Here is a 16,842-nt window from a genome sequence, read left to right on the forward strand (position 1 = left end):
ATTTGCAGTCATAGGGCAGGCCTCCTGTCCATCATAATTAAGCTTTGGTTCCGCCCCTTGTTCTGGGCTCTGGGAGGGAAAGGAGCCATTTTTTGGGCAGTCTCACACAAGGAAGCTAAACTATAGGACGTAGACCAGCTCGTCCCGTAGAAAAGCTTCCTTTCTCAAGGGCATCCAGGGGAAAATAACCATCCAAGGAAAAAGTAACATCCGGGGATACAGAAGCAGAAATCCCAGGAGAAAGGTCCCGAAAGCTCTGGCTGAGAGCTCACAGCCTCTCAGCCTCACAGCATCAGAGGGAACAGCCCTGAAGTTTCTAAGAATTCACGAAGGGAGAACAGCATTACAGATCTACGGAACTCAAGCTGAAATATCTTCAAGCCTCGGCTGGTAGGTCTACTCGATACCCAGACACATTTGGAATCGGTAGTAGGTCCCACACCGATGAGGCATAGATAGAAAGCAGCCTGGGAGAGGTTAAAAAGGGTTTTTCCTACAGAGAAAGTTTAGTTAATCAAAGTCAGGTCCCAGTCCATTGAGGACTAGAATAAGAAAGCCTTGAAGTGTTGTTTGAACCATTGAAGATTTGTTGTTTGTTCCATAATAAAGATTTTGTTGCATCATTAAAGACTCTAAAGACCATCACTTCAGGAAAACCCTGAGAACCTCTCTTTGAGGCACCCTGGCTTCCCGCTGGACTTAAAGTATACGTCCTATAGAAAGGTACAGCTGTTACAGGCCCAGCACACGACAGAACATAGCTCTTTAAGATGTTCCACAGAGGGATTAATGGTCTCCAGACCTTTGATCATTTTAGTTGGCTTAGCCAGGCACATTCAAGCTTAGAGTCAATATCTCTTTTCAACTGTTGGGTATAGAAAGGGACACAGTGTGATTCCAGGTAAAGAGATCTGACCAAAGCAGAAGAGAGAGGGACCAGGACTTCCTCTCATAGAATCATAGAATCAAAGAGTTGGAAGAGACCTCATGGGCCATCCAGTCCAACCCCATTCTGCCAAGAAGCAGGAACACTGCATTCAAATCACCCCGGACAGATGGCCATCCAGCCTCTGCTTAAAAGCCTCCAAAGAAGGAGCCTCCACCACACTCCGGGGCAGAGAGTTCCACTGCTGAACGACTCTCACAGTCAGGAAGATCTTCCTCATGTTCAGATGGAATCTCCTCTCTTGTAGTTTGAAGCCATTGTTCCATTGCGTCCTAGTCTCCAGGGAAGCAGAAAGGAAGCTGGCTCCCTCATCCTTGTGACTTCTTCTCACATACTTGTACATGGCTATCATATCTCCTCTCAGCCTTCTCTTCTTCAGGCTAAACATGCCCAGCTCCTTAAGCCGCTCCTCATAGGGCTTGTTCTCCAGACCCTTGATCATTTTAGTCGCCTTCCTCTGGACACATTCCAGCTTGTCAATATCTCTCTTGAATTGTGGTGCCCAGAATTGGACACAGTATTCCAGGTAAAGTGGTCTAACCAAAGCAGAATAGAGCATGGGGAGCATGACTTCCCTAGATCTAGGCACTATGCTCCTATTGATGCAGGCCAAAATCCCATTGGCTTTTTTTCTTTTGAACTGTTGGGTATAGAAAGGGACACAGTTTGATTCCAGGTAAAGAGGTCTGACCAAAGCAGAAGAGAGAGGGACCAGGACTTCCTCTCACATATTTATAACCAGCTATCATGTCTCTTCTCAGCCTTCTCTGAGTCCTGGTGTTGATGTCTTGCTTTGTTTGCATATTGTGTTTGTGACTTCAGACCAGACTTCTGGATATGCCACTCTTTTCCAAGGACTATTTTATCTCAAGTTAGTGACAGTGGACTATTGACTTTGGATCACTTCCCGCTTCAGTGTGTTTGCTTGGGCTTCGGTCCTACTTGGTGGCTGTGTTTACAACTCTACAGCCAGACCTCACTTGGAAGAATCAATAAACTGTGTCTACTTTGGGACATGACTTGCATCACAGAACAGAAGGCATACTCATCCCATTTGCAGGTGGGAACAAATTGGGAGAGGTAGCTAATACCCAAAGGAGAGGATCAGGATCGAAGAGGACCCTATTATTATTATTATTTGAAACACCACAAGATGAGTCCACAGCAGACACTCTGCTGGCTGTTGAATTGGATCACACGTCGGATTATTATTATAGATGCAGAATGGGGGACGATGAGGCCTGGCTTGAGAGCAGTACGTGTGAAAAAGATCTTGGAGTCCTCGTGGACAACAAGTTAAACATGAGCCAACAATGTGATGTGGCGGCAAAAAAAGCCAATGGGATTTTGGCCTGCATCAAGAGGAGCATAGTGCCTAGATCTAGGGAAGTCATGCTCCCCATGATCTATTCCACCTTGGTTAGACCACACCTGGAATATTGTGTGCAATTCTGGACACCACAATTCAAGACAGATATTGACAAGCTGGAATGTGTTCAGAGGGGGGCGACTAAAATAATCAAAGGTCTGGAGAACAAGCCCTATGAGGAGCGGCTTAAGGAGCTGAGCATGTTTAGTCTGAAGAAGAGAAGGCTGAGAGGAGATATGATCGCCATGTATAAATATGTGAGAGGAAGCCACAGGGAGGAGGAGGAGGGAGCAAGCTTGTTTTCTGCTTCCCTGGAGACTAGGACGCAAGGGAACAATGGCTTCAAACTACAAGAGAGGAGATTCCATCTGAACATGAGGAAGAACTTCCTGACTGTGAGAGCCGTTCAGCAGTGGAACTCTCTGTCCTGGAGTGTGGTGGAGGCTCCTTCTTTGGAAGCTTTTAAGCAGAGGCTGGATGGCCATCTGTCAGGGGTGATTTGAATGCAACATTCCTGCTTCTTGGCAGAATGGGGTTGGACTGGATGGCCCATGAGGTCTCTTCCAACTCTTTGATTCTAGGATTCTAGGATTCTATGTGTGGAAGTGCACTTTCCCACAGCAAGGAATGAGTGTGTTGATACTGAAACTAGCCAGGTGCAAATTGACTCAGAGAAAGAGGACAGTTCTCAGCCTGATAATGAGCAGGAAGGCAAACTGGATAACACCAATGAACAGGCTGACCTTGATGAAACGGGGACCTTAGATCGAGCTGACTGTTTGGAATTCAGAGTTCGAAGGAGTGTGAGAATAGCTAACAAGAAGGAGGCCAGAGGCCAAAGAAACGCCTTCATGTTTTGCAAAGGGTATTAAGCAGTGTGTTTGGGACCAAACCTTTGTCAGAGCAAACTCTTTGATTCTATGATTCTATAAGTATGAGAAAGGTCTCAGTGGCTCTCTCTGAATCCACTTCGGTACAACTCTCTTGGTCATTGCTAGCAATCATGTCCCGATGCAGCCTATATCTTCATACAATGACGATGTGGCAGCTATTTTGCCTAGGTCTGCTCACCTGCTCTCTTTCCTCCAAGCTGATCTCGATGGGGTCGTCATCCTGCTCCCCTCGTTTGGGGCGGACAAAGGCCGGCGGTGAGAAGAACCTGTTACGGGCAAACTCCTCTGGCTCAATGCCTTTTTCCTAGTTCCAACAGACCTCACTACCTCTGAGGATACTTGCCATAGATGCAGGCGAAACGTCAGGAGAGAATGCCTCTAGACCATGGCCGTATAGCCCCAAAAAACCCACAACAACCCAATCAGGGACATCTAATAACCTCTCAACAAAAGATTGCCCCAGGCACTGCCAGGCCATCAAATGCTAATCAAGGTGGTCAGTTGAAACATTCACACCTAGCTCCAGCAGACAAGAGTCCCTTGTCCCACCCTGGTCTTTCCACAGATATATAAACCCTTTTTCCTAGTTCCAACAGACCTCACTACCTCTGAGGATGCTTGCCATAGATGCAGGCGAAACGTCAGGAGAGAATGCCTCTAGACCATGGCCGTATAGCCCCAAAAAACCCACAACAACCCAATCAGGGACACCTAGCTCCAACAGACAAGAGCCCTTTGTCCCACCCTGGCAATTCCTGGAACAATGGCTTCAAACTACAAGAGAGGAGATTCCACCTGAACATGAGGAAGAACTTCCTGACTGTAAGAGCCGTTCAGCAGTGGAACTCTCTGCCCCGGAGTGTGGTGGAGGCTCCTTCTTTGGAAGCTTTGAAGCAGAGGCTGGATGGCCATCTGTCAGGGGTGATTTGAATGCAACATTCCTGCTTCTTGGCAGAATGGGGTTGGACTGGATGGCCCATGAGGTCTCTCCCAACTCTTTGATTCTATGATTCTATAAGTATGAGAAAGGTCTCAGTGGCTCTCTCTGAATCCACTTGGGTACAACTCTATTGGTCATTGCTAGCAATCATGTCCCGATGCAGACTATATCTTCATACAATGACGATGTGGCAGCTATTTTGCCTAGGTCTGCTCACCTGCTCTCTTTCCTCCAAGCTGATCTCGATGGGGTCGTCATCCTGCTCCCCTCGTTTGGGGCGGACAAAGGCCGGCGGTGAGAAGAACCTGTTCCGGGCAAACTCCTCTGGCTCAATGCCTTTGCCGTCTCGCAGCCTCTCCCAGGCCGCTTTGGCCGCTGCTCTGGCCGCCGCACGTGAGGATCCGGCCGAAGAAGACCCCGCTTCCGAATCCTCCTCCTCGTCCTCCTCTTTCAGCTCCTGGACGGTGTCCTCCAGGGTCCCTCGGCGGGTGATGATGGTGCCTTCCGACTTGCGCTTGGCGGCCGGACGCTCCCGCAGGCCGTCCTTGAAGGCCGAGACCGCCAGGCTGACCTTCTGGACCTGCTCCACTGTCTGGCGCTTGGACATCAGGACCCCCATGGCTCTGCGGAGGACAAGGAAGGAGAGAGAGGGAGAAACACAGGTTAGCACAAGGCTCAAACTACTAGGTCATACTGGTCTCAGTGGGCCAGGCATGGGGAAACTTGGGCCCTCCAGGTGTTTTGGACTTCAACTCCAACAATTCCTAACAGCCTAACAGAACTGATGGAGTCAGCATGGTTGATTGTTTGTATGTTGTGTTTCCTCATCAGCTTCCCTCTGCGGTCAGTGGTTCCCTTGATGTATTTATTTATTTATTATTTATTTATTACTTGCACTTATTTACCGCCACTCTCAGCCCAGGGGGCGACTCGTGGCGGTGAACAACAACATAGAAAAGACAATTTACAGTAATCAGAACAATACATAACATGCTACTACTACTTGACATATACTTATACTAAAAATCCGCTTCGTCATATCATGGGTCATAGTCAGTCTCATAGTCGTGGTCCATTCCGGTCATCATTGCCAAGATATAGCACTCAGTTAAAGGCCAACTCGAAGAGCCATGTTTTCAGGCTCTTACGAAAGGCCATGAGGGAGGGCGCCTGTCTAACTACAGCAGGGAGGGCGTTCCACAGCCGGGGGGCCACCACCGAGAAGGCCCGCTCTCTCGTCCCCGCCAGGCGTGCCTGTGAGGCAGGCGGGATCGAGAGAAGGGCCTCCCCGGATGATCTCAAGGTCCTCGTGGGCTCGTAGGCCAAGATGCGGTCTGCAAGGTATTTTGGGCCGGAACCGTTTAGGGCTTTGTAGGATAGTACCAGCACCTTAAATGTCTGGCAGGAACACTTTTTCTCTGGGTGGATCTTCATCTTGACTCTCGTGGCTTGTTCTTGGTCTTGCAGCTCTTCTGATGTCTGAGGTGCAAGACCAAGAACAAGCCATGAGAGTATTATTATTATTATTATTATTATTATTATTATTATTAACTTTATTTGTACCCCGCTAGCATCTCCCGGAGGACTCGATGCGGCTTACACAGGCCGAAGCCTCAAAACACAATACAGTAAAACATAACACGACAATAGAAAACACAGCAAATCAATAGTTAAGCAAGCAACAACGACAATAACAATACATCATGACACTTTAAAACTGGGCCGGCCAGCGCAATGGGGTACAGGGTTAAAAGTGCTAGAGTGGCAGGAGGAGCATAGGAATAAAAATAATACGGTGTGCAGTAATGTTAATTGTACTAAAGTGCTTCTAGGACTTGGGTGGGGGATTCCTAATCTGGGAAGGCACATCGGAACAGCCAAGTTTTTAGGTTCTTTCTGAAAGCTGCTAAAGTAGGGGCCTGGCGAAGATCTTTTGGAAGGGCATTCCAAAGTTGGGGGGCCGCCACAGAAAAGGCCCTGTCTCGTGTCCCCACCAAGCACGCTTGCGACGTGGGTGGGATCACGAGCAGGGCCTCCCCAGATGACCGGAGCGAGCGTGTGGGTTCGTAGATGGAGATGCGGTCACGCAGGTAGGGTGGTCCCAAACCGTTCAGGGCTTTGTAGGTGAGCACCTGCACCTTGAATTGGGCTCGGAAAATAAATGGCAGCCAATGGAGCTCCTTAAACAGAGGGGTAGACCTCTCTTGATAATGAGCCCCAGTTAGCATCCTGGCTGCTGCCCGCTGGACCAGTTGGAGTTTCCGAGCCGTCTTCAAGGGCAGCCCCACGTAGAGCGCATTGCAGTAAAGTTGAAGATCCACCCAGAGAAAAAGTGTTCCTGCCATACATCAAGGGAACCACTGACCGCAGAGGGAAGCTGATGAGGAAACACAACATACAAACTATCTACAGACCCACCAAGAAAATCCAACCAATGCTATGTTCAGCAAAGGACAAGAGGGATCCTCTCACCTCTGCAGGAGTCTACCATTGTATACCATGCAGCTGTGGACAAGAAGTCTTCATAGGGACCACCAAACGCAGCATTGCCCAAACACGCATCAAGGAACATGAAAGGCACTGCAGACTACGTCAACCAGAGAAGTCAGCCATAGCAGAGCACCCGAGGAACCAGCCTGGACACAGCTTATTATTTGAGAACACAGAAATGCTGGACCACTCTCACAACCACCATGTCAGGCTACACAGAGAAGCCACTGAAATCCACAAGAAGCATGTGGACAATTTCAACAGAAAGGAAGAGACCATGAAAATGAATAAAATCTGGCTACCAGTATTAAAAAACTCAAAAATTACAACAGCAAAACAACAGAGAGGAAACAACCAGGCACATCTTAACACCTCCCAGCAAGAGATTTTCCCAGGCTCAGGCAGGCCTTCAAATGCTAATGAAGGTGATCAGTTGAAACATTCACACCTAGCTTCAGCAGGGAAGAGCTCCTTGCCCCACCCCAGCCATTCCACAGATATATAAACCCATTGTCCTAATTCCAACAGACCTCACTCCCTCTGAGGATGCTTGCCATAGATGCAGGCGTAACGTCAGGAGAAATGCCTCTAGAACATGGCTCTATAGCCCGAAAAAACCCACAAGAACCTAGTGATTCCAGCCATGAAAGCCTTCGACAATACAACCAGGCACATCTTAACACCTCTCAACAAAAGATTATCCCAGGCTCAGCCAGGCCTTCAAATGCTAATGAAGGTGATCAGTTGAAACATTCACACATAGCTCCAGCAGGGAAGAGCTCTTTGCCCCACCCTGGCCATTCCACAGATATATAAACCCATTGTCCTAATTCCAACAGACCTCACTACCTCTGAGGATGCTTGCCATAGATGCAGGCGAAACGTCAGGAGAAATGCCTCTAGAACATGGCTCTACAGCCCGAAAAAACACACAAGAACCTAGTGATTCCAGCCATGAAAGCCTTCGACAATAACTTGTCATTCATTTGCAACAATTTGGAACAACATCAGCAAGAAATATGTTATATAAGAGACACTTTACAATCCAAAAATTGTGGCAGACAAGAGGAGTCTGGTCCACCCGCCATCTTATCCAAGGGACAGAGGAAGGTGGTGTATTCACAGAATGGCAGATTTGCTGGGAACACAATCTGGCCTACGTGTGGTTCTCTTTTCCAGGAGAAGGAAGAATAATACCTTTATTTATGTTCTGCTTTATCTCTCTGGAGGGACTCAGATAGGTGAACTACAACTCCCAAACTCAAGGTCAATGCCCACCAAACCCTTCCGATGTTGGTCATGGGAATTCTGAGTGCCAAGTTTGGCCCAATCCCGTCGTTGGGGGAGTTCTGAATGCTCTTTGATTGTAGATGAACTATAAATCCTGGCAACTACAACTCTAAAATGTCAAGGTCTATTTTCCCCAAACTCCAGCAGTGTTCACATTTTGCATATTGAGTATTCGTGACAAGTTTGGTCCAGATCCATCATTGTTTGAGTCCACAGTGCTCTTTAGATGTAGGTGAACTTCAACTCCCAAACTCAAGGTCAATGCCCACCAAACCCTTCCCATGTAGGCCATGGGAGTTCTGAGAGCAAAGTTTGGCCCAATCCCATCATTGGTTGGGTTCAGAGTGCTCTTTGATTGTAGGTGAAATCTAAATCCCAGCAACTACAACTCCGAAATGACAAATTCTTTCCCCAACCTCACCAGTATTCAAATTTGGGCATATCCGGTATCTGTGCCAAATTTGGTCCAGTGAATGAAAATACACCCTGTATATGAGATATTTACATGACGATTAATAACAGGAGCAAAATGACAGTTATCAAGTAGTAATGAAAATAATTTTATGTTTGGGGGTCACCACAACATGAGGAATCATAGAATCAATCATAGAATCAAAGAGTTGGAAGAGACCTCATGGGCCATCCAGTCCAACCCCATTCTGCCAAGAAGCGGGAATATTGCATTCAAATCACCCCTGACAAATGGCCATCCAGCCTCTGCTTAAAAGCTTCCAAAGAAGGAGCCTCCACCACACTCCGGGGCAGAGAGTTCCACTGCTGAACGGCTCTCACAGTCAGGAAGTTCTTCCTCATGTTCAGATGAATCTCCTCTCTTGTAGTTTGAAGCCATTGTTCCATTGCGTCCTAGTCTCCAGGGAAGCAGAAAACAAGCTTGCTCCCTCCTCCTCCCTGTGGCTTCCTCTCACATATTTATACATGGCTATCATATCTCCTCTCAGCCTTCTCTTCTTCAGGCTAAACATGCCCAGTTCCCTAAGCCGCTCCTCATAGGGCTTGTTCTCCAGACCCTTGATCATTTTAGTCACCCTCCTCTGGACACATTCCAGCTTGTCAATATCTCTCTTCAATTGTGGTGCCCGGATTTGGACTCAATATTCCAGGTGTGGTCTAACCAAAGCGGAATAGAGCATGGGGAGCATGACTTCCCTAGATCTAGACACTAGGCTCCTCTTGATGCAGGCCAAAATCCCATTGGCTTTTTTTGCCGCCACATCACATTCCTGGCTCATGTTCACCTTCCTCCCCACGAGGTCTCCAAGATCTTTTTCACACGTACTGCTGTCGAGCCAGGCATCCCCCATTTTGTATCTTTGCATTTCGTTTTTCCTGCCAAAGTGGAGTATCTTGCATTTGTCCCTGTTGAACTTCATTTTGTTAGTTTTGGCCCATCATCTCTCTAATCTGTCAAGATCGTTTTGAATCCTGCTCCTGTCCTCTGGAGTCTTGGCTCTCCCTCCCCATTTGGTGTCATCTGCGAACTTGATGATCCTGCCTTCTAGCCCTTCCTCTGAGTCGTTAATACTCGTGACAAGTTTGGTCCTGATCCATCATTGTTTGAGTCTACAGTGCTCTTTGGATGTAGGTGAACTTCAACTCCCAAACTCAAGGTCAATGCCCACCAAACCCTTCCCATGTTGGTCATGGGAGTTCTGAGTGCCAAGTTTGGTTCAATCCCATCATTGGGGGAGTTCAGAATGCTCTTTGATTGTATGTGAACTATAAATCCCAGCAACTACAACTCCCAAATGACAAAATATATCCCCCACCCAACCCCACCAATATTCAAATTTGGGCATATCCGGTATTTGCGCCAAATTTGGTCCAGTGAATGAAAATATATATGAGATATTTACATGATGATTCATAACAGGAGCAAAATGACAGGTAACAAGTAGTAATGAAAATAATTTTATGTTTGGGGGTCACCACAACATGAGGAACTGTATTAAGGGGTCACGGCATTAGGAAGGTGGAGAAACACTGGGTTAAATAACTAAGCATCCCTTGGAGGTGCTTTAGTTGAATGTTCCTGCCTAGCAGAAGGGGGTAGGACTAGATGGGCTTTGGGGTCCCTTCCAATCTTAAGATCCCATGATAATGCCTTCAGAGAAGACAATATTGTCCCTCACTTAGCGAGAAGAAGCCTTGACTGAGTCTTAAAGCCTCGCAGAGCCTATTTTTGGCCAAATCCCACTCTTCTGAGTTGCAGGAAAACTGGGACAGTTTGCCAGCCTGTTTCACATTTCTGGATGCGCGGACCTTTGCTAACCTCCCTTCCTACTCTGAGATCTTGCTGTGATGTCCTCCATCGCAAGACGTCTTGGGCCTTCAACACTCCCTCGCTCTTGTCAGGGAGGATTCGGCAAGAGGGCAGGGATGCGCCCCCTTTGCCCCCCTGTTCTGGGTTCGAGAGGCGCCTTCCTCGCTCACAGCATGTTCTCGCCTGTCTAGGGATGGCAAGCGTCTATTTGCAGACTCTCCGCCGTGCCGCAAACCGCTCTACAACTTTCGCTGGAGTTGTTGCAATATAGGGCAAGATATAAATATTTTCGTCGTCATGAAAATAAAGCAAGGCATGTTCCAAAGTGGAAGGGACTGCCTTGGAAAGTGGTCGATTTTCCTTCCTTAGAGGTTTTGAAAGCAGAGGCTGGGTAGCCACTGGTCTAGGATGATTATTATGATCAGGCATGGGCAAATTTGGGCCCTCCAGGTGTTTTGGACTCCAACTCCCACAATTCCTAACAGCCAGTAGGCTTTCCTGGTCCTTGGTTTTTCCAATCTTCATGTGTCTTGGAACAGTTTCTCCCCGTAGAGATGTTTAAAGTATTGTCAAAGGCTTTCATGGCCGGAATCACTGGGTTGTTGTAGGTTTTTTCGGGTTATATGGCCATGTTCTAGAGGCATTTTCTCCTGACATTTCGCCTGCATCTATGGCAAGCATCCTCAGAGGTAGTGAGGTCTGTTGGAAGTAGGAAAAATGTGTTTATATATCTGTGGAATGACCAGGGTGGGACAAAGGACTCTTGTCTGTTGGAGCTAGGTGTGAATGTCTTGTCGAAGGCTTTCATGGCTGGAATCACTAGGTTCTTGTGGGTTTTTTCGAGCTATATGACCATGTTCTAGAGGCATTTTCTCCTGACGTTTCGCCTGCATCTATGGCAAGCATCCTCAGAGGTAGTGAGGTCTGTTGGAACTAGGAAAATGGGTTTATATATCTGTGGAATGACCAGGGTGGGACAAAGGACTCTTGTCTGCTGGAGCTAGGTGTGAATGTTTCAACTGACCACCTTGATTAGCCTTTGATGGCCTGGCAGTGCCTGGGGCAATCTTTTGTTGAGAGGTGATTAGATGTCCTTGTTTGTTTCCTCTCTGTTGTTGTGCTGTTCTAATTTTAGAGGTTTTTTTTTAATACTGGTAGCCACATTTTGTTCATTTTAATGTTTTCCTCCTTTCTGTTGAAATTGTCCACATGCTTTTGTTTTGTGTGTGTATATGTGTTTGCATATATATATATATGGTTTTGCTCATGTGTTGTAATTTTTTTTGGGTTTTTTTGCTTTTTAAGTCCCTTCCGCTGTGTTTTTCAGTGTTTTTATGAGTGATGATCAGTCGTTGGCCTGAGAGGTGTCTTGTGTCCAAATTTGGTGTCAATGCGTCCAGTGGTTTTTTAGTTATGTTAATTCCACAAACTAACATCACACACACACACATATACACATGGAGTCCCTGGTGGCATAGTGGGTTAAATAATAATAATAATAATAATAATAATAATAATAATAATAATAATCCTTTATTTCTACCCCGCTAACATCTCCCGAAGGACTCGGTGCGGCTTACAAGAGGCCGAGGCCCAACACATCAATAAAAACAACAGCATAACAAATACAACAATAAATAAACTCATAAAACAAACAATAAACATTAAAACAATAGCAATAAACATTAGACAATAACGGCTGAGTTGCTGAGCTTGTTGACCGAAAGGTCGCAGGTTCAAATCCGAGGAGCGGCGTGAGCTTCTGCTGTCAGCCCCAGCTTCTGCCAACCTAGTAGTTCGAAAACATGCAAATGTGAGTAGATGAATAGGTACCACTCTGGCGGGAAGTTAACGGCACTCCATGCAGTCATGCCTTTGGCTACATGACCATGGAGGTGTCTACGGACTTGGTGTGCTCTTTGGCTTAAAAATGGAGATGAGCACCACCGCCCAGAGTTGGACACGACTGGACTTAATGTCAGGGGAAAACCTTTACCTTGACTATATATATATATATATATATATATATATATATATATATATATACACGCCCCATTTGCCTCATTCCAACAGAACTCTGAACAAACCTCTGAAGATGGTATTAGCCATGGATGCAAGTGAAACATCAGGAGAGAATGCAGCTGGAACACGGACAGACAGCTGGAAAAACTCACAGCAACCCCGCGATTCTGGCCATGAAAGCCTTTGACGAGACCACAATAATGATATCAATCATCATCATAACCAGGCATGGACAAACTTGGGCCCTCCAGGTGTTTTGGACTCCAACTCCCACAATTCCTAACAGCCTACTGGCTGGGTTGTTATAGGTTTTTTCAAGCTATATGGTCATGTTCTAGAGGCATTCTCTCCTGACGTTTCGCCTGCATCTATGGCAAGCATCCTCAGAGGTAGTGAGGTCTGTTGGAACTAGGAAAAAGGGTTTATATGTCTGTGGAATGACCAGGGTGGGACAAAGGACTCTTGTCTGTTGGAGGTTTTAATCATGCTTCTTTTTTGAGAGTCAAGACAAAGATCTGGCTACCAGTATTAAAAAAAAACTTTAAAATTAGAACAGCACAACAACAGAGAGGAAACAAACAAGGACATTTAATCGCCTCTCAACAAAAAATTCCTCCAGGCACTGCCAGGCTATCAAATGCTAATCAAGGTGGTCAGTTGAAACATTCACACCTAGCTCCAACAGACAAGAGTCCTTTGTCCCACCCTGGACATTATTCCACAGATATATAAACCCACTTTCCTACTTCCAACAGACCTCACTACCTCTGAGGATGCTTGCCATATATGCAGGCGAAACGTCAGGATAAAATGCCTCTAGAACATGGCCATATAGCCCGAAAAAACCTACAACAACCCAGAGAGGAAACAAACAAGGACATCTAATCACCTCTCAACAAAAGATTGCTCCAGGCACTGCCAGGCCATCATAGAATCAAAGAGTTGGAAGAGACCTCATGGGCCATCCAGTCCAACCCCATTCTGCCAAGAAGCAGGAATATTGCATTCAAATCACCCCTGACAGATGGCCATCCAGCCTCTGTTTAAAAGTTTCCAAAGAAGGAGCCTCCACCACACTCCGGGGCAGAGAGTTCCACTGCTGAACGGCTCTCACAGTCAGGAAGTTCTTCCTGCTAATCAACTGCTAATCAAGATGGTCAGTTGAAACATTCCCACCTAGCTCCAGCAGACAAGAGTCCTTTGTCCCACCGTGGTTATTCCATAGATATATAAACCCTTTTTCCTAGTTCCAACAGACCTCACTACCTCTGAGGATGCTTGCCACAGATGCAGGCGAAACGTCAGGAGAGAATGCCTCTAGAACATGGCCATATAGCCCGAAAAATCCTACAACAACCCAGTGATTCCGGCCATGAAAGCCTTCGACAATACATTAAAACACATATACACAGCAACTTGTGGCAGGGGAGGCTATATCTGTGGCAATGCCTGGCTGTTCTTTCTTGGGTAAATTGACTGGGTAGCTGTGGATTTCCTGCATGGGTCAGGGTCAGACTATATGGCTTTTGGGGTCCTCCCCTTCCAATGCCATGATTTGTTTCACCCCTGATTCATCACTCCCTTCTTTACTCCTCGGGAAAGTATGTGCTGTACTTCCCATTAATCTCTTCCCATTTGTTGGAGACTCTATTCTACTCGCTCGGGGTTCCTTATTATTGGCCTTCCGTTATGCTTGTTACAGCCCCCAAGGCAATAACTGTGTATATTTGGAGCCTTGTGCTTTCAAAACTATTCCCCAGCTGAGGAATTGCTATGTTATGAGCACAGCTTACTGGAATCAGTTTACCCAAATGGGCTCCTGCCAAGTTAGGGTCAAACCTCTCTTGTCGAAGAGTCTTTGTGGAGCCTGGAGGGAGCCATCCATGCGCCGGGAGAGCGCACCAATTATCCACATGTTTTGCAAGCCCCGCCTGAGTTGCCCAGAGTGGAAATGCACTGATTTCTAGTTAAACTGACTTTTGTATTGGTTTATGATCTAAGCTTAACCTCCATTTCCTTTGGATACATGTTTATCATCTAAGGCCAATCTGCCCAAAACGGGACAGTCTTCTTGCAGGTGAGGTCAGAATTCAAAACGATCTTGACAGATTAGATCAATGGTTCTCAACCTGGGGTCCCCAGATGTTTTTGGCCTTCAACTCCCAGAAACCCTAACAACTGGTAAACTGGCTGGGATTTCTGGGAGTTGTAGGCCAAAAACAAATGGGGACCCCAGGTTGGAATGGGATGGGACCCTCAAAGGCCATGCAGCCCAACTCCATTCTTCTATAAAGGAAGACACCATCAAAGCCCTCCCAACAGATGCCCATCCAGTTTCAGAGAGGGAGAGTTCACCAGAAATCTCCATTTGAGTGGGATGGGATTCCGTTCTAATGGGATGGGGATCTCAGAGGCCACCCAGCACAACTCCATTCTTCTATAAAGGAAGACACCATCAAAGCCCTCCTAACAGATGCCCATCCAGTTTCAGAGAGGGAGAGTTCACCAGAAATCTCCATTTGAGTGGGATGGGATTCCGTTCTAATGGGATGGGGATCTCAGAGGCCACCCAGCACAACTCCATTCTTCTATAAAGGAAGACACCATCAAAGCCCTCCTAACAGATGCCCATCCAGTTTCAGAGAGGGAGAGTTCACCAGAAATCTCCATTCTAATGGGATGGGTATTCCATTTGAACCGCTGGATTAGAGAGATGATGGGCCAAAACTAACAAAATGAAGTTCAACAGTGACAAATGCAAGAGACTCCACTTAGGCAGAAAAAACGAAAAGAGACAGACTGGGGGACGATGATGCCTGGCTCGAGAGCAGGACGTGTGAAAAAGATCTTGGAGTCCTCATGGGGAACAAGTTAAACATGAGCCAACAATGTGATGTGGCGGCAAAAAAGCCAATGGGATTTTGGCCTGCATCAATAGGAGCATAGTGTCTAGATCTAGGGAAGTCATGCTCCCCATGCTCCATTCTGCTTTGGTTAGACCACATTCCTTGGAATATTGTGTCCAATTCTGGGCACCACAATTCAAGAGAGAGATTGACAAGCTGGAATGTGTCCAGAGGAGGGCGACTCAAATGATCCAAGGTCTGGAGAACAAGCCCTATGAGGAGCGGCTTAAGGAGCTGGGCATGTTTAGCCTGAAGAAGAGAAGGCTGAGAGGAGATATGATAGCCATGTATAAATATGTGAGAGGAAGCCACAGGGAGGAGGGAGCAAGCTTGTGTTCTGCTTCCCTGGAGACTAAGACGCAATGGAATAATGACTTCAAACTACGATGAGATTCCATCTGAACATGAGGAAGAACTTCCTGACTGTGAAAGCCATTCAGCAGTGGAACTCTCTGCCCCGGAGTGTGGTGGAGGCTCCTTCTTTGGAAGCATTTAAAGAGAGGCTGGATGGCCATCTGTCAGGGATGATTTGAATGCAATATTCCTGCTTCTTGGCAGAATGGGGTTGGACTGGATGGCCCATGGGGTCTCTTCCAACTCTTGGATTCTATGATTCTACGATTCAAGGCCCATGCCCACCAAAACCTTCCAGTATTTTCTGTTGGTCATGGGAGTTCTGTGTGCCAAGTTTGGTTCAATCCTATCATTTTTGGAGTTCAGAATGCTCTTTGATTGTAGGTGAACTATGAATCCCAGCAACTACAACTCCCAAATGACAAATTCTATCCCCACCCCCCAGCCCAGCAGTATTCAAATTTGGGCATATTGGGTATTTGTGCCCAATTTGGTCCAGTGAATGAAAATACATTCTGCATATCAGAGATTTACATTACAATTCATAACAGCAGCAAAATTATGGTTCTGAAGTAGCAACAAATATGATGTTATGGTTGGGGGGTCACCACAACATGAGGAACTGTATTAAGGGGTCATAGAATCATAGAATCATAGAATCAAAGAGTTGGAAGAGACCTCATGGGCTATCCAGTCCAACCCCATTCTGCCAAGAAGCAGGAATATTGCATTCAAATCACCCCTGACAGATGGCCATCCAGCCCCTGTTTCAAAGCTTCCAAAGAAGAAGCCTCCACCACACTCCAGGGCAGAGAGTTCCACTGTTGAACGGCTCTCACAGTCAGCTTGTGGTCTGTTAAGACTCCTAGACCCTTTTTGCATGGAGTGTTTTCAATCCTGGTGTCTGCGCACTCCAGTTGTTATTGCCAAAGTGTGGCACGATACATTCTCCCTGTTGAAGCATCTTGGTCCAGCTCTCTAGTCTTCTCAGGCCATTTTGGATCCCGATGTTCTCCTCTACAGCATTAGCTCTCCGTCTGAATTGGGTGCCATCTACACATTCAATGAGCCTGCCCTCCATTCCATCATCCCAGTTGCTGATCAAGTTGATGCAAGACCCTCCGCAGACATCCTAGAAATTCATTGCCATGAAGATGGAATTAAGCCTGGCGAAGAAGTCCCTTCTGGAGTGCCGACATGTTGTTATCGGTGCCCTCTGCTCCCCAGATGGTGGATATGTCTCTGCTCCTCAAGCTCTCCTCTTTAGAGATTTATCGCCCGGGAACGTCTCCGTCTTTGAATTATCCCTACCTTCCAGACAGCGCAGAGCTTAATGAGGCTTCCTGAAATC

General features: G+C 46.7%; 1 protein-coding gene across 2 annotated transcripts in view; it reads right to left on the reverse strand.

The window, feature by feature from the left end:
* PHF24 (PHD finger protein 24) overlaps positions 1-16,842 on the reverse strand; it is a 102,723-nt gene that overhangs the window by 31,084 nt on the left and 54,797 nt on the right. Inside the window, exon 2 of one of the 2 annotated variants that reach the window (XM_067464700.1) lies at positions 4,366-4,771. In XM_067464700.1, the coding sequence (XP_067320801.1) occupies positions 4,366-4,767 (402 nt within the window). In that variant the 5' untranslated portion in view covers positions 4,768-4,771. Of the gene's footprint in view, positions 1-3,386; positions 3,504-4,365; positions 4,772-16,842 lie in introns of those variants that run through there. The other variant, XM_067464699.1, reaches the window with a different exon arrangement.

Source organism: Anolis sagrei, chromosome 2, assembly GCF_037176765.1.
Source record: "Anolis sagrei isolate rAnoSag1 chromosome 2, rAnoSag1.mat, whole genome shotgun sequence".
Taxonomy (NCBI): Eukaryota; Metazoa; Chordata; class Lepidosauria; order Squamata; family Dactyloidae; genus Anolis; species Anolis sagrei.